This window comes from Athalia rosae, chromosome 4 (assembly GCF_917208135.1).
Source record: "Athalia rosae chromosome 4, iyAthRosa1.1, whole genome shotgun sequence".
NCBI classification, from domain to species: domain Eukaryota; kingdom Metazoa; phylum Arthropoda; class Insecta; order Hymenoptera; family Athaliidae; genus Athalia; species Athalia rosae.
In genome coordinates this window covers 13,916,305-13,938,608 of record NC_064029.1, presented here as the reverse complement: position 1 = coordinate 13,938,608, position 22,304 = coordinate 13,916,305, and the positions used below count along the sequence as shown (strand labels likewise).

The following is a 22,304-nucleotide window of genomic DNA, read 5'->3' as shown; positions in this document are numbered from 1 at the left end:
AATAAAGTGTGCTTTTTTAAATTTCTATAGACTCGACATTATCCTCTGACAGTGAGCCGAAATCGTCGCAGGTTTGCGTACGAGTGAATGTAAAGAGACAATCGATGCTGATCTCTTGCACAAGTTCAAAGTTTCTACAGGACATCTGTTAGAGAGATGAAGATCAAAATTAAAATAAAAAAAAAAAAAAAATGAACCGTGCGATTTTATCTGCTCTCATGGATGCGGGGTATCGGATGTAAAGAAATTTGTAATCGGTAAATTTCGTGTGAGATGATTTTTGCATTACGCGGTTAACCGAGTTGTACTACAGTTTCCATATAAGTATGGATATTAGTTATAATGGACGGGGTATTAAAGCGGGACCGATTTTCCCGGTTTATATTTTTGCGATAGCTATATTTTATACGGGTATATATATATGTTAAACTAAATACTCGAATCATTACATAGAATAACATGGAGGGGCGTAAAACGATACGGACTCGCGCACTGGGTAGGAATCGAGCAAGTGGCTCAACGACAGTCGGAGAACGCGCCGAGTTGATATAAAGGTTCGAATCTCTCGAGTCCTTGCAACTGCGGCCGGACCACCGGACATATCGGAACTACCTGCAGCCGCCCGCCACTCCACACCAAAACATCATGTGAGTTTATCTCATCGTTGTCTATCTCATTTCACCGACTATTAGAATAAGAAAACGTCGAATCGTAACGTCCGTCCACCGAGGCAGTAAATTTAATTTCTCATCGACAAAAAACGATAAAACGTTCGTTGAACCGCTCGATAATATAATTCGGTAGTTGAAATGGTTAACAACGAGATGACATCTGTACCCGTGACGACCGTAAATGTCGACCGTTCTTTTGTTCTTTTTCCTTCCGTTTTTTTTTTTTTTTTGAACGTATGTAAATTTGCGTTACCGCGTAGGTACGTAGGATACATACCTACGCATGGGTTAATTATGGTAGCGCAAGTGGATAGTTACGTTATTACGCAAATTGGATGATATTTCATATCCAGCTTCGCTTCGCCTCTCACGTTTGCATCACGATACATTACAAATGTTATACATATATGTTTACGTCCATAGAAATTATGCAAGTGCAACGCGTGCGCTAAACGCGGATAATTAATAAATATGTATGCGATTTTAATGCGTTCTGAAAATTCAATTATTCTACACGTAGACTTCGGAATGCAGCAACGTCATTGGGAAATGTGGAATAAATATTTTCAACGATTCGCAACTCGTCCGCGACCGCTCTGTAAACAAAAAAGCAGGAAATCGTGTCGGTTCAGTTACACTGCGATTTACACAATAAATTTCACACCTGTGTAACTTACGTCTCCTAAATTCACTGTAGCATGTTGTATTTATACACGTTATTGTATCGTTTACGTAAAATTCAAAAACAAAAAGATATAGAAATACGAGGCGCCGAAAACATCCTAATTAAATACCTATGTCTTCCGTTCATTTTATTCGGTCGCTCGGTCAAAACTCTTCACCGTAGTAGATCAACTTCTTCCCCCCAGGATAATATCGGTGAATTAAATGCGCTCGTTCGAACTGACCTCGCCCACCGCGAGTCCTAATCGTAACATAAGATCGGCATTGACTCAAAGCCAGATTTTCCACGCCCTGGCTGCAGCTGCGCCTTCGATGGGTATGATATTTATAAGATCACGAAGTAGGAAGTAATTTCAAGAGCGCAGTTACACCGTAGTATAATATATATATATATAAATATAATAATCTACCTTCACGGACACGTTTATGGGATACGGAATTATATGGACAGCTGTTCCAAAGTATGTCAGTGACTTCAATTTGTTCCAATTACCCGACGCATCGGCTGCAGCACTCACTGCACCAGGATTTTCTCGGATCCTTAGATCGAGGCGATTTACGTCCTCGTTATTCACACTATCTTTATAATCGCGGATTTGGTTTGTTTTTTTTTTCTATTCGTATGTACGTCGTTTCTCGTTTACGGTCACAACGTGACCCACTCTAGTCCTACGCGCCATGGAAATCATCAGACTTGAATTATCAGATCCCAGAAAATTTTTAATTAAAAAAAAAAGTCTGAGAAAGTATCAGACGAATCCTTGTGACAAAGTCCCATGCCTGTCTCTGTATTCTATGGTTTGTTCACGGTGGACATTTTTTATACACATAACCGATTGTTACGTAATTGCTTGAGCAGCAGTTGCAAAATATCACCGAGTCAGATCAGTAGATCGTTATAAAAACGTTATCACGATTACTGCAACACAATTAAGTCTGAGCGATTTTATCGTCGTGTCTTTCGCAGAGACATCACAAAAAACCGATCAGATCTTACGGTCGTAGAATTTCTCCGCTAATTTTAGGCAGGTAGTTACGTATAATTTTATTGTACCGCAGTGCGACGGTTGAAAAATTTCTACTTTTTTTTTCCGGTTTTTTCCGCGATAAATCTTCTAACTGCATGAAATAATTCGGTGATAGATCATTGTCGAACGGTGAGGTAGAGCAACGCTTCGGAATAACGATATTCCTTGCGTAAAGCTGTACGTTACGTAACAGGGTTGGATGTAATGAAAAATTGAAAAATTGCTCGCGCTGAAAAGAATCGTTCGCATGTAGTGTACGTGCGCACTGTACACACTTGGTTAATTATCTCTCACATTTGTACACAGTCGTACGTACTCGCGTTGTTCGCATTTGACTCGCGCGATTAATGCTTCAGTAGACTTTGAAACTCCGCAAAAGCTAGAAGCGATTCAAAGGTGGTTTCTAAAAAATAATAAGTGATGACTTTTAACTGGATTTACCTGTCGCAACACCGACTGCAAGTATAATTATTACAACCTATCAATGGCGATCGGAGATAAACGGCTAGTGCATTCAATTATTGCTTAATTAGATCGAGTCAGTATAATTTTCTACGATTTATCTCGTAAATCATGAGCCATACACCGATCATTTTTTACTCATCATTCTCTACATGATAATTCGCTGATCTTTGGCCGAGGAGGACACACGTGTATGACAATGGAATCTGAATCTCAATACTCAATTTTTCCGGTATCGATAATTAAAACGATCGGTCCAGTTACATAATTTTATCGACGCGATACGCGGAGTCATTGCCTAAAGAAAATTCGATTCGAATTCCTCATTTGTCCGCAGAAGTGTGAATAGAATGTAGCGAGATCGGATGTGGTCAGGGTCACTGTGAACGAACTGTTACCTATTTTCGGCGTCGCTCGTTTGCGTACAGCTACGGTAATTCTGATTAAAATCGGAACAATATCCGAGCGTGCGTGACGAACGGTCGCCTGTATTAAATTCAAAATGATTTATACAGATCAACCCGTTTGGGTCCAGATATACCTGTAACAGCTGTACACAGTTCATTTTGCGTCATTAATAAATCGCCTTGAAACTCAAGAAAGTGAAAGGGTTACGACTGCAAGATTTATCCCGGCATCGTTTCGGAGTGGAACGACTTTATTGTGCGATTGTTGTGTTACGGCGGTGATCGGGGGGAAACCCAGCGAAAAAAAAAACAATAAGTTATCATTACAATAGAGCGGAAAAAATTCAATTGGCTTACTCGTTTGATCGCCGTACGAAATGATATCTGTTACACGGTTGCTTCCACGCGCGTTTACGGGGGTAAAACCTGACAATGAGAGTGCAAAACTTTCCCCCCGAAGCCGGGAGTAGAAAGTAGAGTAAAGTAAACTAGAACCGTCAGGGACACGAGGCGGCCAGTCGCTGGCGACTGATTTATAAGAGATAAATCCACACGCTAACTATAGCTGGCTGTAGATCCTGCACGACTTTATTATTATCAATATTTTGCATCATAAATTTTTATTTCTCTGTCTTCTATTGAGCACAGAACTCATCGAAGTGTAAAGTCCGTTGTTCATTTGCATGCGAATGTCATAAGAATTATATGATCGACTCGCAGCTTTCCGCCGCATCTTCTCGTTGGGATAAAATTGAGTTCATTGCTAATTTTTGCAGAAAATATTTTCCTAACGCGTAATTCATTTGTTGAAACAACTTTCAATTCTCAATATTACAACCGAGGGGCAAGAAATTATGACGGGCGATGGTTGACCCTAATGATCTCTCGCCTCGCGTACATCCAGGCATTACGCATAATTTGCATGAATTACAATATCGAAAAAGTTCTCACAGCTACTCACATCAATTCTATATACCCTACGTACGTAAGAAAGTTTTTTATTCCGACGAATGAGGTGGATGCTCTTCTATAAATTACCTTGACAAATATTGCGTAAGTTTTCTTACTTTCTCCGAGCCCTATTACAGTGGTCAACAAGCGCTGACTCAAATTTCGATTAAATTTCCACCCGCTGAGTTTGAATTTTTTACCCGGTGAATTTTTAATCCGACCCCGAGTCGTTTGATACGCATTATGAGAATATTGTCTTCGTTTCGAAGCAGCGATCAACCTGAAAGTATAACGAACTACTCGTTAGAGTCCGATCTCCGTAGCAGATTCTGATTACGAGGTTGACTCGCTTGATACTCTGTAGTACCTATACTCAACTGTCGTCGCCTCTAGCAGTGAAAGTTTCTCGCGACCAGTTGAACTTTATAACATGTATAGGTATAGCGGTTACTGTATAAGTAGTAAACGAAGTCCCAGTTGCGTGCCCCACAATAAGAATCTTAATTAAGCGCTGAATACCAACACGTGAAAAACGTGAAAGAAATCCGTACGAAGAATTTCAAAGAACACGTTCACTCAAATTGTTTTCTATGAGAAATTGAATAAAAAAAAATGGCCATAATTGTATTTACCTATTTTTTTTTTTTTTTCTTTTTTTCTAGGTGGGTGGTGTGGTCAGTTCTGTTACTTCAGCTCATTGTCAGTTCATCGAGCTACGCCGCATATCCAGATCCGCCAACTGCTACCTCAACAACAATTGGTGCGCGAAAACTCTCAACTGCGGAGGATTGTTTAGGCGTAGTAGCTTTCTCGGCATCACATGGGACCGTTAACGTGAGTATTTTTTTTCCAAAACGAGGGAGAGAAAGACGAAAAAATTCTAAAACTTGTATCGGTTTGATCTAATCTTGCCTATGCTTTGCTCATCCTTTTCGTCTCCTTTAGGACGCGAGGGTCGTACTGTCGGAAACTCAGGTTGACAAGGGCGTCGGCTACGTCGGATCAACCGGGACGTTCACCACGCATTGTCCTGGACTTTATCAGTTCAGTTTTGCTGGATACGGAAGCCCGGACTTGAGGCTAACTCTGAAACGCAAAGAAGGCTCGAGAAATTCATGGGTCCCTGTTGTAAGCGCAGGGCCCGGAGGAGGCTCGAATCTTGTCCTACTCGAGGTCGAGGCGGGTGACCAACTTGCCGTATTTGTAGAGTCCGGCAAAATTTCCGACGGCGCAACTTTCACCGGGCTCCGTATAGCCAAGAAATCATGAAAAAGAAAAAAAGGAAGCTTACGTCACTTTCTCCTTCTTATTTCTATTCTGTGGCCCTTGCTTCACGCCAACGTTTACCGATTGAATTCAACGGCTATATCAAAACCAAGAGAAACTAATTTGAAGATTTTTTTTTTTTTTTTCATTAACCAAGTGAGGAAAAAATTTCAAGCAACTTTTATCACGTCATTGTCATCGTCGTTTCAATCGCCGATTTCGACTCGAGAGATGCATATGACCAGAATATTTGACTGAATTTTCAATGGAAGTAAATTTTTAGTACAAAGTTTTAAGTTATTCAAACTCGATCGACGACGTGTGTTTGGCCCGAGGAAATTTGAACGACCGAGTGAAATCCTGCTCAAGTCAGCTTACATGTTTTCGAAACATTCCCACCAGAAGATAAAGAAACATAAATTGTGTCTATATCGTAATCGAAGTTTGTCTATCGTTACCTGACTTCACTAGAGAAATTTTAATTTACTTTATAAATATTCAGTTAATTGCTAAACTACACGATAGACCAATTAAATTTTAGAGTTCCTATAATTCTGTATGAAATTTTTTTGATACGCAAGGATCGAAAGAGACACGATCAATAGTTGTCCCAAATTAGAAAAAAAGGCCGCAACTCCGCTCTGTGATAGCTATCCTTCTTTTAAGCTACGTTTATACTTATTTCCATTTCTTTTCACCTAGATTGGAATTTGCGATTGGTTTTTACTTTAATTCTAAAATTGTCACCTGGAAAACGTGAGAATTATCAAAGAACGTGCGAATTTTTCGATTCATACGATTGGCGATATCAATATCGAATGGTACAAAAATAATTTTTGCAATCGTCGGTCACTATTGCACCGATATGACGATCAATTATTTTGAACAATTCAGTGAGCGCGGGTGAAAAGAATCGCAATATTTCTCTAGTCTCACCCTGAAATCTTACTTACAACCCTTACTTAATTCTTTTTCAACTACTTTCGGTATCCAATTCCTCTTCGAAAAACTTTCTACCTTCTACCTTCTACCTCCTATGACTCTATTTCTCTACGATTTTCTCTATCCTCTCAACTTCTGTCATGCCTGATACTTTATCTACTCTATAATTTCTTCAATCCTCTTCTGACTTTCTCTCCACTTACTCGTCTACTTTTTTTTTCCAATTCTTTCTCTCAACTTTGTTTCATTCTTGACTTCTTCCATGAAAAGCTTTTCTGTTTTTCAAAATACTCTACACTTTACTTTTACCTATCTCTCTATCCTTTCTTGTTATTCTATATCTTCTATACTTTGATTTTTCTCTCTTCGAAACTCCTTTCATTTTTCATTCTTCTGCTCTTTCCTTTCGCACTGTGAATTTTCCTCTACCGCTAATTTCTCGCCTTTATTTTTCCCTGTGTCTAGTTCAATTTTCGACTAAATGCTAAATCTACCCTATCAGTATTACGATCTCAAACTTCCGCTTCTAATTCTTGCCAAAAAAAATATCAAAACTACGCAAACTTACACTGTTTCGCAACGTTTTTCTGTACCTCTCATGAATTTCGATAAAAACTGAAAATTATGAGAACGCTGTCGAAACTGATTCTTCTAGCCTCTCCTAATTTGTTTCATTCTCACCGATTTCTTCTTCCGTAACTCCTTTCGACTACTTTCAAGCTTCTGTCTCCTCTTCTATTTATACTATCTTTCCTTCATATCTTGGTATTTTTTCCACTTCGACTTTTCACTTATCAAACGCCACACACTATCTGTACCTGAGCTTGCAAGTTCTAAGACAACTGCAATCGCGCTATCAACAATTCTCTCATCTTTTTTTTCGACTTCTTTCATTCAGTTTTCACCACATTTTTACTGTCTCTGCCAAATTACTCTTTACAATTTCTTTTCTCACTTTCCTATCTTCTATACTGTCTCAATTGTGTTACGAAATTCTTCGCTCTCTCTTTTTTTCTGTTTCGTTTTTCATTGGTTTGAATTTTTTCTTTGGCTCGTATTCCTTCTCTTTTCTACTTCTATCAATTCCAATTCGGTACTGAATTTTTCCTACTATGAACCTTTATCTGTTTTCCAATACTCTCTACAGTCTGCTTGGATATCTTCGCAAACAAATCTATCTCGTCTTTTTTCAAGAACCTGAAAATTCTCTCGAACTATTCTAACTCTATTCTCTGTTACCTACGAACTTTTTTCACTGTCTTTATCTTCTTTCGATATTCGATAAACTAAAACTTCGTTGCGAACGCACAAAACATCTGTTTTCACCTAAACAGTATTACGACTGATTCATTTTTAGATTAAAACTTTATTGACTACTAAAGTTCTTTTTTTTAACCTTTTTTCTTTATTTCCAATCTACTTTATTCTCACCTTCACCTTTCTTTCTTCTTCTCTACTTCGACTTCCGCTCACTGAGCTACTTTTTAAAGTTCTTTCGTCTGTTTCTTTTTCCATTCTCTCTGTCTCTTCATCCCTATCTCTTTTCGTTTTTTTCCTACTCTCTCTCTCTCTCTCGATTTCTTTTCTTCCCCTCTAGCTGGCTCACTTCATAAATTTCTATCTCCTAACGAATCTACGTCTTTTCTCCCTTCCTCTTCATACTCGAACTCTTCTTCATTAGCCTGATAATTTATTTGATATAATTACTGTACACCGTACCTCGTCGTTCTACTTCTGTTTTGAATCTTTCTCTCTCTCTCTCTCGCTGTTCTTTCCCTATCTCTCTTTGCTATTCCTTTTTATTCTCCACTCTAAGTTTTCCCCTCGTCTTTATTTTTCTCGTGTTCTCCTTTCATAATCCGTAAAATTAAATGCTGTGATTATCGTACTAAACATGCGCCCCTACTGTATCTATTTTACTTTCCCCATACTCGTACTATTTACTATTATTCTTGTACTATTTACTTATTTACTGTTACTCTTACTTTTTCTCCTATCGTTAATAATGTGTATTGTATTTGGATTTTTTATTCTGTTTTTCATCTGTAACGTACATACATATTTCGTAGGATCTTAGGCCCGAATTTGTCAATCGCGTGTCTTTGCTTTTCCTGTGACCGACTGTTCTCTTTTAATAAGTATTCAGAATCACCGCCACCATCTGTCTCTATATACTACGTGCTATTTTTATAATAAAATGTGATTTTTATTCTAATTTTATTTATTAATCTGTACTTACTTTTCGTATATACTCCAACCTTTCCCCTAAGTTCTGTGTTCTCTCTTACTATCGTTCTCTTGAGCTACCCTTAGACTGCAATTACTTCTTTCCGTCATATTTTACATTTTGTCTTCGAAAACTTTCGTCTCACCTGATCGCCAAATCTTTCTATGGCTGCAACAAATTCACATATTTTCACCTTCGATAATTATTCTTATTTCTTATTCGCGCTATCACAGCCAATTTTCAGACGAACATTCGATAGTCTTTTCGAAAAACGATGTAGAAACGTAATAAGATGAACCAGAAACTCGTTGAATTTCTTCAAAAATTCAAAGTAATTAAGATTTTTGTGCTTACTTTATGTATTGCACACCAATGTATTCGTAGAAAAAACTTGTACCCTGCAACGTATTACTGCACAGCATACGAATAAACAATTTTTGGTTGGGATAGTAAAAATAAATGTGATTAAAAAATGCGTAATCGCGATTACTTGATATAATTGAAAAAATGAAGTATTGAAACCCAACTCTTCTGCTTACGATTTTGGAAAAAAAAACTTGGTCTTCGGTGGTTCGAACCAGTTTTTACCGACTTTCAAAATTTTTAGGAATCTTCGTATCAAATTAGATCAGTAAAGATACTGGTGCATCATCCAAGTCATCGTAGGCCTTTAGAATAGGGTAGACTTCTTCTTCGAGAAATTCGACAACCTGTTCCGGCGCCCTACCAACGAAGGTCGAAGGATCGAGGAGCCCATCAAGCTGGTCTAGAATCGGCGCGAAATATGGTTCCTTTCTTATCCTATCGACCAGATCGTTGTCCAAGCCGTGCTGTTTGACCTGGGCACCAGCCTGGTGCGAGAGAACTCGTATGTGCTCGTGGCAGACCTGAAAAAAACGACCTAAGGTTTTTTTTCCAGAGTCGCAATCACCTTGAAGGAAAAAAAATCTTAACGATTCTACGATCCGAAAAAAATTCAAAAGGGTGAACGATGAAATGAAAAAAATGGGGAGGAAAATTTTTGTATAAAAATGACCTGTCTGTCTCCGCCAGCTTTGACCATAGCCATGATGACGTTCTCCGTTGACATGAATGGAAGTTCCTGAGCGACGTGTCTCGCAATAACCTTGGGGTAGACGACCAGCCCTTCGGTGATGTTTTGAAGGGTCATTAGTACGGCGTCTGCCGAAAGGAATGCTTCGGCAAGGGTAATTCGACGATTAGCAGAATCATCCAGTGTCCTTTCCATCCACTGAGTGGCGGCTGTTTGAAGAGCGTTATTCGCAAGACTCATTAGGTGACGAGCGATGCTGCAACAACGTTCGGAACGCATCGGGTTTCGTTTGTAAGGCATTGCGCTGGAGCCGATTTGCGTTGTCTCGAAAGGTTCCTCGATCTCCTTCATATTCGCGAGTATGCGAATGTCGCTGCAAATCTACCGGACGTCAAAAATTACAACTCATCGGTATAATAAATTCGCATCACCTGATTATCAACGAATGCATGGCGAGAGTGATAGTCACCTTGTGAACCGTGGCTCCTAAAGAGGCTAGTACATTGATGCATTCCGCGTCAACTTTCCTCGAGTACGTCTGACCGGTTACGGAATAGTATTTTTTGAAACCCGACATTTCGGTTACCATTTTATCCAGCCGCTTCACTTTATCGCCGTCACCTTTCACGAAGTGATTATTATAAGAAACATACGAATCGTGGAACATTTTTGACTTGGAGAGTTTCGAATCTGTTAAACTTACCGTTGAACAACTGCAAGAAGGACGCCTGTGTACCGGTCGTACCTTTGACCCCTCTGAATCTGAGGTCATCTCTGGCTCGACGCAGAGCCCTTTCGTCCAAAACTAAATCGTGGAGCCAGAGACTCGCCCTTTTTCCAACTGTGGTCAACTGAGCCGGTTGCAGATGGGTGAAACCAAGGGTAGGCAGGGACCTGTGTTCGTGTGCGAATTTAGCCAGGCGACGTATAACGCCACCAAGTTTCGGTAAAAGGATATCGAAACCTCCGCGAAGGACGAGCAAATCCTGGAACGGACGGGCGGTTGAAAATAATCCGAATGGAAATAAAATCGTTCAAAAATTTGCAGGTGCAGTCGGACCAACCGTGTTGTCTCCTACGTAGCAACTCGTGGCTCCCAAATGAATAATGGGCGCTGCTTTCGGGCACTGAGCACCAAAAACGTGGACATGGGCCATGACATCGTGCCTGGTTTTACGCTCCTCTTCAGCGGCAGCTTTGAAGTCTATATCCGTCAGGTGTTCCTTCATCTCCGCGATTTGTTCGGGGCTTATGGCGAGCCCGAGTTGCTGAAATGGAAAAACAACCCTTGAATTTCATCTTCTCAGGTGAATACGTATAACAATGAACTTTATTGCAATGGTTGGGGAAAAAAACCAAATCAGTCGTTCATCTCGTGATTTTCAGGAACACAATGGTGAAATGGTTAATTCTGGGGAGTGCACCTGACATGTATCATACCTCTGGAATTAGCTCACCCCATCAATCGCGTGAATCATTTCAGAGGTAGATAACGAGAGTCGTTTAAAATGGCCGTTACCGAGTCGAAGAGAAAATGAAAATTTTTTCGGCTGAAAGAGATTTTGGACGGACGGATCGCATCACGCGGATGATCGCGGTAGAAAAATTGGCGGTATTTCGGATTGAGATTAAACGATTCTTGCTTTTTTTTGTTTTTCTTTTTTTATAATCAAAAGTGGGCCAAGCACAGATACATGCATCTTTTTCATCGTGTTTGAATTACCGAAAGATAAGCGATAACGAGAGTACGGCAATCGCGCTTGCGCCTCATTCCGCGTTTGGTTTCAACCCGGCTTCACTTAGGTTTTTATAAGATTAGATAAACAGGGCTTGGTCTTGTATCGAGTCTAACTACCGTCCAAAGCAGGTGTATTTCACCGATTATTTCAGATCGCGGTTCAGTTAGCTCAGTGTTCGAATATTGAAGCGCGCTTTCACATTAAAACCGACGATATTCGGTGGTTTCTTCATTAAAAACCGGGCCGTGAATTTCAAAATCGGCAAATATGGTGGACATACAAACGATCGGTGGAATAGTGTTAAAAGTGTTGAAATTGGTGAGAAAAAAATACGACGAAGATCGTAGACATCGATTATTATTTTAGAATCTCGAGTTTATTTCCTAGTATCGTACTTGAAACAATAGAATTTAAGGGATGATTATCCTACAGTGATTTGCAACTGCACCGTCCATGCATTAATTAAAACCATGTGCTCATATTATTGTAAACCAGAACGTGGACTTTCAATTTACAGGCCTCACGCGCTGCCAGCATTCTTGTAGTGATAGTCACGCGAAATTCAAGATTACTAATTTTCATAGTAGATTTTATCGTCACGATGAGTCGACCGTGGATTAATCATTCAATGAAGTACACATTAAACCAGTCGTAGACGTATTTCTCGAATTACAATCAGATGGACTTTTTGATTACGAAACAAAAGTTTTACTCGTTTGTCAGAAAATGAAATGAAAAAATTTTTAGCAATCGCAAATGAGCCCGGGCTTTATTGTCTCCGAATGCACATCGAGAATAGTATCGAGGAGACGGAATTCATTGAAAAAATACCGTAACTACTACAACGGTGAATCATTTTTGCTTGTCCGCGTATCGGTAAGCGATAAGCACTGTTTGTACAGCGATATCGTAACACATGACACATACGCATCTTTGAATACTATTTAACTCTACTAGGCCCTCGAATTTCCGGTCAGGAGTCATTCGGATCGACTATTCAAAGTTATTATTCGACGGAAAGCCGGAATAGCGTTAGCGAAATACTGCGGGTTACTGCGGTGATCGATGACGATGGACGAGTGTCGAAAACTGAATCGTCGAGAACGGATTACAATGAAATATTTTTATCACAGGTCATAAACCTGGTCATCCTCATCCTGTACAGAACGGGATACAGCGGAGAATTTCTCGGCGTTGGAGGAACATGGAATTTGAACGAGGAAAAAAATCCTGACGCTGAAATCGTAGCCTCCGGTGTATTCGTCGGCTTCTTCATCTACACCGCTACGGTTCTGATCAGTTTTTGCTTCGGCAATACCGAACACAAAAGATCTCTGGTGGTAGGTCTATTTTCCTTTTTAAAAATCACCCCTTCTTTCTCGTTGAAACCGATCGTACGGTAATATGTCTTTCGATGTGCTCAAAATAGATGATGAAATCGATTTCTTTTCTCCCTCAGGATATTATCATGAACTTCGTTGGCATGTTCATGTTCATCGCAGTCGGAGGAACGGCGTTGCATTATTGGAACGGGTACCAGAGTGAGCACAAGTACCTGCACGTAACAACTGAGAAACAGGTACTGAATATGTAATAAGTGAAAATTCTGAGTTTATGAAGAAAAAAAAAGAAATGTCAAACTGACGCGATTGTTTAAAATTTTTAGATCGGACTCGCTTTGGGATCGCTCTGCGTGATCGAGGGAGCGGTCTACCTGATCGACCTCGTCTTGTGTTTCATCCACTACGCGAACGAAATTTTTAACTAATTTTTATAAGAAGATGAACCGATCATGGACGACTTTGACCTTAGAGCGCTCATCTCAGTTACAAGCCAAAAAAAAAAAAAAACGAGAACCCTCGAGTATCGCCATGAACTGCGCAAACGATTCACCTCATCATTTATTATTCAACTACATTCACATAGGTCAGTAGATATCTCAAGAGTTTTCCAGAAATACGTATGCGGTGTACCGTATCTGTCTTCAAAAGTATAACATTAAGAAATTGCACAAGTTGACGCGAAGTATTCAACACAATCTCTCTCTGATTCATCGTTCATCATGTCGTTCGAGTGCGAAATTAAGTTGTTTTATTTTTCAATAATTTATATCTTTTACTGCAGCTGTCCGATGCACGAAACTAATTAATCACACTGATCAGTATTCCGAAGGAGATTGCTGACAGTTTTAATTAATCATCATCTACTTATATTAGAAAATTATGAAATAGTCGGCTTAAGTAATTCTCTGACTTACATTACATTGTAAAGTTTCATGATAATAAAAACTTAGTACAAGTTAGGAATTGTAATAATTTTTGTAACACATGTATTAATTTGAGTAGGAATAGGTAATAAACGTATGATGTAATACGACGGCGACGATTTCTCTCAAAAAACGTCTTTAATCTTCCTCACATTCAAAAAAGAGTCGACAGTCATCACAAAGGAGTTTGCTGAAAAAGATTTTTTCGGATAATTTAGATATTTTCCATCGGACGTACGAGGAATTTTAACAACGACTTCAAGTCTCACCCGATAAAGTAACCCCCAGATAAAAATCAAACGTTGATTTTTTTTGGTCGACGATTTGAACATCTTCATAATTTTGGAACGCGAGAATGCTCCCGATTACAGATACTCCGACGCCGAATAGAGTGAACAACAATTCCTTGACAATCAATCATCATTCTGGTTAATTACCAGATTATTCCGATTAATCGATTATCGATTGATACTGACTATGAGCTGATGAGTTTCCTCCAGACTATAGGCGATCAGAATCACTGTCAAAATAACGATATAGGTTCCTGTATCCACACAAAAAATAATCGTAACGCCGTTCGACCATTTGAACGGTTTCTGAATGACAACGAAAACGAAGCCAGCTATCGCCAAAACCTGAAAAAAAAATTCAAGCAGCGCGAAATCAATTTCAATCAAACATCTGCAACGCATTGAAATCAATCAGAGTACCAGCTCTATGATCTTGAGCACGAAATTCGGATTTTTGAGCAGATCCAACGCTGTTACGGCCATTTGTTTGAGACTGATAATTATGTCCGGGCGAAAACGATTGATGGATTTTCCGACGATTCCGTATAATTATTATTCGCGCCATCTCGGATCGACTGTAACCAAAAAACAAAACTGAGTTCATGGCAGATCGACGCAACGTGTCATGATAAATTTTGACATTTGATTTAATCATTGCACGTCGGTCTTCGGAATGTAGAAATGATTTTTTTCGACGTAGATATGAGTGGATTGACCGATGACTAGGTCGTTGATGTGCAAATTTATTTCTCTGGTGAGAAAAACTACGCTATTTGGTACAGATAATTTATTGGAGAAAAATTATTCCTGCTATTTGAATGCCCCGTTCACTTTTGAGTAAAGAAACTCTGACTCGACCCTAGTGTTGCTGTTGTCTAGCCACCTACAGTTATGCCCAACCGGTGCTAGTTTTTTATCCAAACTGGATAAGAATACTTGCACCATCTTTCGTTAGCGGTTACATAATCATCGACCTGTCCGAAATCATTGCGATTGCTATGGGCTATCCACACGTATTCATCGTAAGATATGAACCAACCCGTTACTATATGGCTAGGCGGGTCGAGAGAATATTTTCTACCTTTCATTACCGGTCGAAAATCAAAGGATGTATTTTCTCTTTCTTTTTTCTTACAAGCGTAGGAAATGGTGTTCACCGGAATCGGGTGTCTGATGAGTTTCACAATTGGGGTCTTCGAGTTTTATCAATGGGCGTCGTGGTTCAGCAGCGTTATAGAAGACACTAAAGTAATGGGGTAACAATTTCGTCCGTGACATTACCTACACAGCTAGAAATATGGAAGTTTTCAAGTCCCTTATTTTTTCAACCACCGATTATATCTTTCATTTTCTTTCTCGCAGATGGCAAGAATTTCTATTAGCTATTTCGTGTGTGCTGAACGCCGCGATGCTCTTGATCGACTTTCTTCACTACGTGTATCAACGTCCGGCTCAAAACGCCATTGAAAATTCAGCCGACTGACAATGAGCGTACATTTTTTACGGATAAATGCGGACGAAATAAATGAAGGAAGCTATGATCACAAAACGTATCTCTTCCCACAAGACTCTGGTTATTGAATATTGTTTTTTTTTTTCATCTTCCACCGTCCTTCAAGTCTGTTCACTGGGTCACCGTACAAGTTGCGCTCAATTACCGCTTCGAATCGTGCTAATTAAGGAATACGAGAAACGAGTCAACCCAAGAAAATTTTATTCGCCATAGTCAAAAATAACCCAGTTTCGCGATGAAAATTTACCGCGATGGCGACGCCGAGCGTCCGTATCTTCCGACCGATTGGAAACGGATATCGGACATTTTCAGGTTGCTCACAGCTGCTGTGACGTTAAAAGAAACATTGCCAGGCTGGAAACTTCTAGGTCTCCGCGTCTCCTTCCAAGTTAGCTAACGATGCGGCGAAGCCGACGTAGCCGCTTGTACAAGTTGCGCTAATTGGTCTACTTGACTTCGTGACCGTTCTTCACGTACCGGATGACCAGCACCCACGCCGTAATTTTCTGACCCGACTTGACCCCGAGTTAAACCAACGATCCCCAGCATCCTGAGGCCCAAGACTCGAGGCGAAAAAGACAATTATGTTTTTATTCCGCGCGACGCAACGAATTTGATTTCATGAAAAGCACCCGATCAACGGACACGCTATTGCTATTTTCTTAGAAGATAACTTTCGAAGAAGATTTAAAAGTGTTTAACTTGTGAGTCTCGTGGCGCTGGATACCGGAGTAATTAGAAAAGCTGCATGAATTATTTAGTCGTTGAATTTTAGGTAAGTATATACCGAAGTGACTCGGGGATAACGGTAATTGCAGGAATTGGGTGGTTTACGATACCTAAGTAGGAGAATAAATGAACAACGAAAAAATTCACGCCTTCGTTGGACGGGTTCAATTGTGCGAACAATTGCGACGCTGCTAATATTCGTGGGATAATTGTGTCCGTCATCTTTTGCGCACCTCAGATGGTCCGTGCCGAAAATAAGAAGATATAATTTCCTAAATTATACAAAACTACGTGTACGTATAACGTTGGTCCGGAGCCAACTGCAGTGTCGCAATACGTGGTGAATTGTTAATGCAATGAGAGGGCGATCCATTCATGAGTAATTTAGTCATTACGTAGTGCACTAGTTTGTCTTTTCCTTCGTTGCAGCTAATCCCTTGCCTCGGTACAAATTAACGTCAATATGGTAGAGCTTCATACTTGATGGATTAATTAATTGGATTCATCTCTGATTTAGTTAATTGAGCGCGTGGTACGTTTTTAATCGTCTTTTTCGAGTGTACGTAAATCCTGAGGAATGACTGACAAAAAAGAAGTAATTTCCCGGGTATCGGGACTGTTCGTTTTCGCAGCAGACACAACACGACGGAGCCGCGTCGCGCGTCGTGTATGCGGACGGCAGGTGTATATCGATTCCCTTAAACAGTGCACGCGCACTACAACGGGGGACACGCACTAGTTTCGTGCAACTACCGCCGGCTATATCAAACTTCAATCGTGTTACGGAAAATCTAGATTCTGAACAGGAAATCAATATAGTTATATCTCTACGTGTACCTACGTTGTTTATACTGCGGCGTAACCTTGGCCATCGGATACATGACACACAAACGAAACCGCACCTCCGCAAACGCCGGTCTATTAGAATATATGGAAGTAGAAAAAAAATTAATTTCTTTCACAACCCAGATTATCGAAGGAGCATTTATATTCGTCCAATTTATTGGATGTACGCAATCGTCTTCATCGTCGATAATCCGCGGTCTATGCCGCTCTTATCGCGTCCGTTTGTTCGTCGGCCGCAGGTCGGACGATTCCGTAATGCTTCAAGTTTTTCTCGCGTCTGTTTTTTATTTCATTTTATTCGAATGCTCGAGTGTACCGTTGCGTTGGGCCGCTGTTACCTTTGTACGTGAACACCTAGGCTCCCAAAAACGCCGTTCTACCTACGTGGAAAGCCCTAACTCTGTGACGCTGATCTCCTTCGAGAGTCCGTGGAAGCGATGGGAATGAATTTCACCGTTAGAAAGCCATGCCTACATACGTACCTTCACCGCACATTTTATCTTTCAACTTTGTATGGAAGATGCGTTTTGTCTACGTCTACGCATCGATATACTTTGTTATTAAAGATTCGAGGTCGATTCGTTGGTACATACGAAACGCATGGAAAATTCGAATCGTCTCACCGCCATCGCCGCCCCCCTCCGGGTATCGCTGAATATTTGCACAGGAAATGTTCTACACCGCGAGAACGTTTGCTCGATGAAATTCTCAACTGTTTGCCGAGGGCGGAATTTCCCGATCAATGAAGCTCTAATTTTCTTCGAATGACCCTCACACCGCAAACGTAATTCGAAAATAGAGGTCAGTGTGCGATGCATGTGATTCTACGTAACGCCACACCTATCCTGCCGTCAACTCTTGGAGCGTAGTAAATTTTCTATACTACCTACCTACCTACGTGTGGTTTCCTATGTCTATTATAGAATCCACGCTGTGACTCTTGGAACGTAATTAGTAATTACGAATGACGAAGTCACAGCGATACGGTACGAGAACACGAGTAGTTGTGGCGCAGAGAACTGTGCTCTGTGTCGGTTGTGAGCTTACCGCGCAAAGGGGATTCTCGTGGGGATTTGTGCCCGTTGGTTGTGTTGTGTGCAGCCTTCTGCAACCGATCGACGCTCTTCAGGGTTCAGTCTGGCTGTTGTGTCGCGTAGTAAAACACTCGGTTCGACTCGTACTCCGGTGATACTTGAATTTCGTGAAAAAAAAATTTCCAGAGAAACGGCCCCTTCAACGATTGTGCGCACACTTTTTCCTACCATCTGCGACGCCACGGTTCGTTGAGACCACAAGTATATTTTTCATAAGCTGTTCGAAAAATTGGTCAATTTTTGACGCGCGAAAAATTTTTGCTGTATGGTAAAATTTTTAAATAAAGAACGTAGGTAATTCGAGAAAAAACGCGGTCGACGTCCAGTGCGGAGCACGAGGTATTGTGACGGATTACAGTGAAAAATGTTCGAGGGAAAGAAAGAGAATTTTTTAGTGATAATTTTCATGAAAAATAGACACGCCTCATTCCGAACACGTGCACATCCGGTGGTGTTTTTTTTTCAATTTCGTTCGATTCTTCGTGCGCCCTAATGAGAAACTACGATGATAATTTTTTGTATCGATCTTCGAGATTTGTTTTAAATTTTCTAAATGAAATTTGATCATTAAATGACGGAATAGATGTATAATTTCAAATTTTATATTATAAGTTTCTTGGAAAAAGTGAAATCCTAGTACTCGTAGAGCGTTATAGTATCTAGACAACAGCGTCGTGGGCTATGACACTCGAGTACCCGCGTCAGCCTAGCGTATAGAGTAGGGCGTCGTCTTAAATGATAATATCTAATTACTACCCATATGTAACCCACGTTTTATAGGTGAAAGGACGGGAAATTTGTTCGAAAGCAACGACAAGAGACGACAACTGAACTACAACGCCAATAAAGGAGACTTGAACTTCCGCGTTTTACCGCGGGATATTCAATCCTTTGTCTTCGGAGATCGATAAATCGATAAAACTGGGGGAACGAAAGGGAAAACATCAAAGGGTCAGGATGGCCGATGATCCCGTGACAGACCATCATCAAGAATCGAGGGAGAAGACGAGCGTGGAAGTTATACCGCTTCTCATCAAGATCGTCGAAGTGGTAATGGGTCTTTTTCTTCGATGATCGATGATCAAAAAATGAAGTGAAACGTCGTATCTAAACTGTATCGAATTTTTTTTTTTGCTCAGGTCTTGGCCATTTTCGCCATCGGTCTCGTCGTAGATCCGTTCAATTCGTTTCAAAAGATTTACAACAAGCCGCAAACAAAGTTGGATGATATCGCCATCGTTTACGTTACGATAGCCGGATACATTTTGATAAACATGGTCATCATCATCGGATACGTAATGGGAGATCGCATGCCAAAGAAAACGGTAAACACGCATTCACACAACGTACAAAGTTATTACACAACATGCTCTATGAATAATTACCAAGCACTGCATCGTATCTGGAGAGTCACTTGTTCAAACTGCAGAGAAACAAAATGGACTCGACCTATCAAGACTTTATCGAATCATATTTTTCCTTCGTTACCAGTAAAGTAGAACTACGTATACGGGTAGCCGTGCGAATCGCGGGCCGCCGAATGATATTGGATAATCGTATTTTAAAGAGACCAAAAATTTTCACACCTGTGCCACGAACCTCCCACTTTCATGTTCAAATTTTTCACCGGCAAAGTTGTATAAATAAAAGTTGTTTTTCACGTATGTCACTGATCTTCCTATCAAGGTAGTCAAGTTTATTCGATGACGTATTACGCATTCTCCGTGTACTTTTATTAACTACTACCATACGCGATTAGTCATAACGAGACTTTTCCGATCGTGACACACGTTACGTAACGAGACTCGCTCTATTGCCCATCCGACAATATCATTACAAACTTAGACGGTATGCTAATTAATCTGGGAGTGGTTTTTTTGTTTTTCCCTCTATCTTTCACACATATTCGAACGGTGCTTGAATAAACTATCGCTAAAAAATTAGTTTGGAATTTGAAGAGGGAAAAAAAAAGATTCGCATGCGACAGGCGTACATAATAGTGTTCGTATGTTACGTACGATGTAGATCGAAATTCAACCGACTGCACACCAGTTCGCTGAATGAGTCAGTACTCGAGTTGTACGCGGTAATTGGTGGCTTGGGGGTTCGAATATGTTTCATGTTTTGCTTTTCACGGTTCAAATGTCCCGCATTGAACTGCACGCTACCTACGGGGTGTATACGGCGCGTGCATTCAGTCAAGTGCGTTTTAACTCTGATCTCATATTTCTGGAATTTTATTTTACATAAAATGCACGTTTCGCCATAGCCACATGCACGTGATACTAGCGGTCCTTAAATTTGTTGAATGACTCGACCCGCCCCATGAGAAAGAAAATTAAAAAAAAATAAAAATAAACCGAAACGGTTATGAGCAAGCTGCACGTGCATGCATGCATATAGTGTACATATGTAAACCTATTTAGCGTACTAGATATATACCTATATATGTATGTATCACGCACCATACGTGAAGTTCTAACCTGACCTAGATGCTCGCGACAAACGAAGCATAAAAAGACCCGACCCTCTTAGACTGCGATATACCTGTGTCCTATGCAGGCATAAAAATGGAACTGGAGTTTCATAATTTTTCTGATAATGAAATTGAACTTTTTCAGGAGCGAGGTGCTCGAAAATATTGAATGAATTTGTTTTTCTTTTTATTTCAGGCACTTCTTTTCTCGAGCGTTGGCGCAATTCTCTTCATAGTAGCGGGAAGCGTTATAGTTCACGATTGGCGTAAACTCAGAGGAAGTTACGTTCAGATATCGAACAACGCAATATACCCGAGCAAACAGTTTATGGAAATGCTGATATCGGGAGGGGTATTCGCTTTCGTGGATGCGGCAGTATTCGTTGTCGATGTTTTCATTACATTCCAGTATTCGTAGAGAAAGTGATGCTTTTGCATTTTATTTTAATTTTATTTAATTTTTATTTTTAAATAATCGTAACGCCGTAACCGAGAAACACGCACATTTTATGTGTGCGTGCGAATACTGAAGATATTTTCACACGTTTTAGACTATTTATAAGAAAAATATAGATGGCGAAATGCAAGCGATCTGTAAGTTCGCGTTAAATATAACCGCCAAAGATTTTTTTACAATCGTTTCATTCACGATCGCTACCGGCTCTGATTATATTGCAGCAAAAATTAGATTCTGTAAAGTATAAATTTGAATCATGTTCGAAAAGATACGTGTTTCACAATCACTGATAAGTATTTATTGAAAAATAGCATTTAGTTTTTAAGATATATCCACTTTTCCCGCTAAACGTTGAATCATCTAAAGTATTTTGATGAAATATTTTAGAAAACTTTTATACAATTTATATATATAAAAAAACGAACACGATTGCTAGTCCGCACGTAGAAAACGTATATTACGTAGGTACGATACCGATTATCATCGATATAAATGATAACGCGTATTCATTTCAGTTTTTTTATTATTCACTCAATTTTTTTCGTTCTATTTTCCTCGAGCTCTAATAGTACAACGTAAATGACCGTGAAATGCACAGATAAAGATGCAACCGAAAACCGAGGCTATGGAATCCGAAAAGTGCACGGTTGAGGTTTTTGTTTCTAATTTTAATGGTAAAATTCAACGATATACCGAAAATGAGATCAAATGAGAACATGGATAATTTGAGGAGAGACCAATATAATGAAAAATAAATTACGTATGTAGAATAGCTTGATTAATGTAATTGTAAAATAGCTTATAGTAAAATTCGCTCTTCGAGGCAGCCGATAAATCGCTTTCATCATTCGCGTTTTAATTCCGTCCGAATTATTATAAATACATATATGATGTACTATATGTATTACATACTGTGCCTTACGTGAGATACATTTAATGTATTAAACATTGACTGTTCAACATAAAGTATGTACTGATAATTACGCATAATAATATTCACCGATAGATCGATGTAGATCCATATATAATAATATATATATATATATTTCGATTACATAATGTTTAGATCTAACGACAATATTATATTTATTTTTTACCCATAGCTCTGTGCAAATAATATATTATTCGTGTATTCCACAGTTTGGATTTTTAATAATAACGAATATTCTGATCGATGATCGACCACGAGTAATTACGACCTA

At 39.7% G+C, this 22,304-nt stretch overlaps 5 protein-coding genes across 11 annotated transcripts in view; 3 read left to right on the top strand and 2 right to left on the bottom strand.

The window, feature by feature from the left end:
- The first annotated feature begins 502 nt into the window (after positions 1-502).
- On the top strand, positions 503-9,113 carry LOC105693573. 2 transcript variants are annotated; one of them, XM_012413600.3, is made up of 3 exons: positions 503-647; positions 4,866-5,037; positions 5,149-9,113. In XM_012413600.3, coding segments are annotated over exons 1-3 (498 nt in total). In that variant the 5' UTR covers positions 503-645; the 3' UTR covers positions 5,473-9,113. The 2 variants fall into 2 exon arrangements, with proteins under 2 accessions (XP_012269023.1, XP_012269021.2); XM_012413598.3 differs by lacking the exon at positions 503-647 and adding an exon at positions 2,694-2,841.
- Positions 9,114-9,118: 5 nt separating this feature from the next.
- LOC105693572 (adenylosuccinate lyase) overlaps positions 9,119-22,304 on the bottom strand; it is a 28,838-nt gene continuing 15,652 nt past the window's right edge. For 2 of the 5 annotated variants that reach the window (XM_048653613.1, XM_012413597.3), the window contains 5 exons: positions 10,757-10,960; positions 10,396-10,678; positions 10,162-10,313; positions 9,675-10,073; positions 9,119-9,525 (listed from right to left, as the gene is read on the bottom strand). In XM_048653613.1, coding sequence (XP_048509570.1) covers positions 9,262-9,525; positions 9,675-10,073; positions 10,162-10,313; positions 10,396-10,678; positions 10,757-10,960 — 1,302 coding nt within the window. In that variant the 3' untranslated portion in view covers positions 9,119-9,261. Of the gene's footprint in view, positions 9,526-9,674; positions 10,074-10,161; positions 10,314-10,395; positions 10,679-10,756; positions 10,961-17,698; positions 17,720-19,554; positions 19,582-19,755; positions 19,904-22,304 lie in introns of those variants that run through there. The other 3 variants (XM_020856699.2, XM_020856698.2, XM_020856697.2) reach the window with 3 other exon arrangements.
- Positions 11,224-13,807, top strand: LOC105693575 (protein snakeskin). The gene is made up of 4 exons (XM_012413602.3): positions 11,224-11,749; positions 12,565-12,771; positions 12,891-13,010; positions 13,098-13,807. Exons 1-4 carry the CDS (start codon positions 11,699-11,701, stop codon positions 13,197-13,199), a joined length of 480 nt encoding a protein of 159 aa, XP_012269025.2. The 5' UTR covers positions 11,224-11,698; the 3' UTR covers positions 13,200-13,807.
- On the bottom strand, positions 13,755-15,815 carry LOC125500566. 2 transcript variants are annotated; one of them, XM_048653624.1, is made up of 5 exons: positions 15,123-15,815; positions 14,408-14,562; positions 14,174-14,332; positions 13,967-14,102; positions 13,755-13,887 (listed from the first exon to the last, which is right to left on the bottom strand). In XM_048653624.1, exons 2-5 carry the CDS (start codon positions 14,468-14,470, stop codon positions 13,823-13,825), a joined length of 423 nt encoding a protein of 140 aa, XP_048509581.1. In that variant the 5' UTR covers positions 14,471-14,562; positions 15,123-15,815; the 3' UTR covers positions 13,755-13,822. The 2 variants fall into 2 exon arrangements, with proteins under 2 accessions (XP_048509581.1, XP_048509582.1); XM_048653625.1 differs by having other exon boundaries at positions 15,145-15,815.
- Positions 18,127-22,277, top strand: LOC105693574. Its single transcript, XM_012413601.3, has 4 exons — positions 18,127-18,353; positions 18,950-19,219; positions 19,309-19,494; positions 20,842-22,277. Exons 2-4 carry the CDS (start codon positions 19,127-19,129, stop codon positions 21,061-21,063), a joined length of 501 nt encoding a protein of 166 aa, XP_012269024.1. The 5' UTR covers positions 18,127-18,353; positions 18,950-19,126; the 3' UTR covers positions 21,064-22,277.

What these genes read in the sequence shown, in the direction of transcription:
- LOC105693573 (XM_012413598.3), top strand. Translation starts at nt 2,804, where the DNA reads ATGACTTTTAACTGGATTTACCTGTCGCAACACCGACT. An exon ending in TACCTGTCGCAACACCGACT is followed by an intron (nt 2,842 to 4,865) that starts GCAAGTATAATT and finishes CTTTTTTTCTAG; the next exon opens with GTGGGTGGTGTGGTCAGTTC. An exon ending in CATCACATGGGACCGTTAAC is followed by an intron (nt 5,038 to 5,148) that starts GTGAGTATTTTT and finishes CGTCTCCTTTAG; the next exon opens with GACGCGAGGGTCGTACTGTC.
- LOC105693575 (XM_012413602.3), top strand. Translation starts at nt 11,699, where the DNA reads ATGGTGGACATACAAACGATCGGTGGAATAGTGTTAAAAGTGTTGAAA. An exon ending in TGTTAAAAGTGTTGAAATTG is followed by an intron (nt 11,750 to 12,564) that starts GTGAGAAAAAAA and finishes TTTTTATCACAG; the next exon opens with GTCATAAACCTGGTCATCCT. An exon ending in AACACAAAAGATCTCTGGTG is followed by an intron (nt 12,772 to 12,890) that starts GTAGGTCTATTT and finishes TTTCTCCCTCAG; the next exon opens with GATATTATCATGAACTTCGT.
- LOC125500566 (XM_048653624.1), bottom strand. Translation starts at nt 14,470, where the DNA reads ATGGCCGTAACAGCGTTGGATCTGCTCAAAAATCCGAATTTCGTGCTC. An exon ending in TGCTCAAGATCATAGAGCTG is followed by an intron (nt 14,333 to 14,407) that starts GTACTCTGATTG and finishes TTTTTTTTTCAG; the next exon opens with GTTTTGGCGATAGCTGGCTT. An exon ending in TCTGGGGGTTACTTTATCGG is followed by an intron (nt 13,888 to 13,966) that starts GTGAGACTTGAA and finishes AATCTTTTTCAG; the next exon opens with CAAACTCCTTTGTGATGACT.
- LOC105693574 (XM_012413601.3), top strand. Translation starts at nt 19,127, where the DNA reads ATGGCCGATGATCCCGTGACAGACCATCATCAAGAATCGAGGGAGAAG. An exon ending in TCATCAAGATCGTCGAAGTG is followed by an intron (nt 19,220 to 19,308) that starts GTAATGGGTCTT and finishes TTTTTTGCTCAG; the next exon opens with GTCTTGGCCATTTTCGCCAT. An exon ending in ATCGCATGCCAAAGAAAACG is followed by an intron (nt 19,495 to 20,841) that starts GTAAACACGCAT and finishes TTTTTATTTCAG; the next exon opens with GCACTTCTTTTCTCGAGCGT.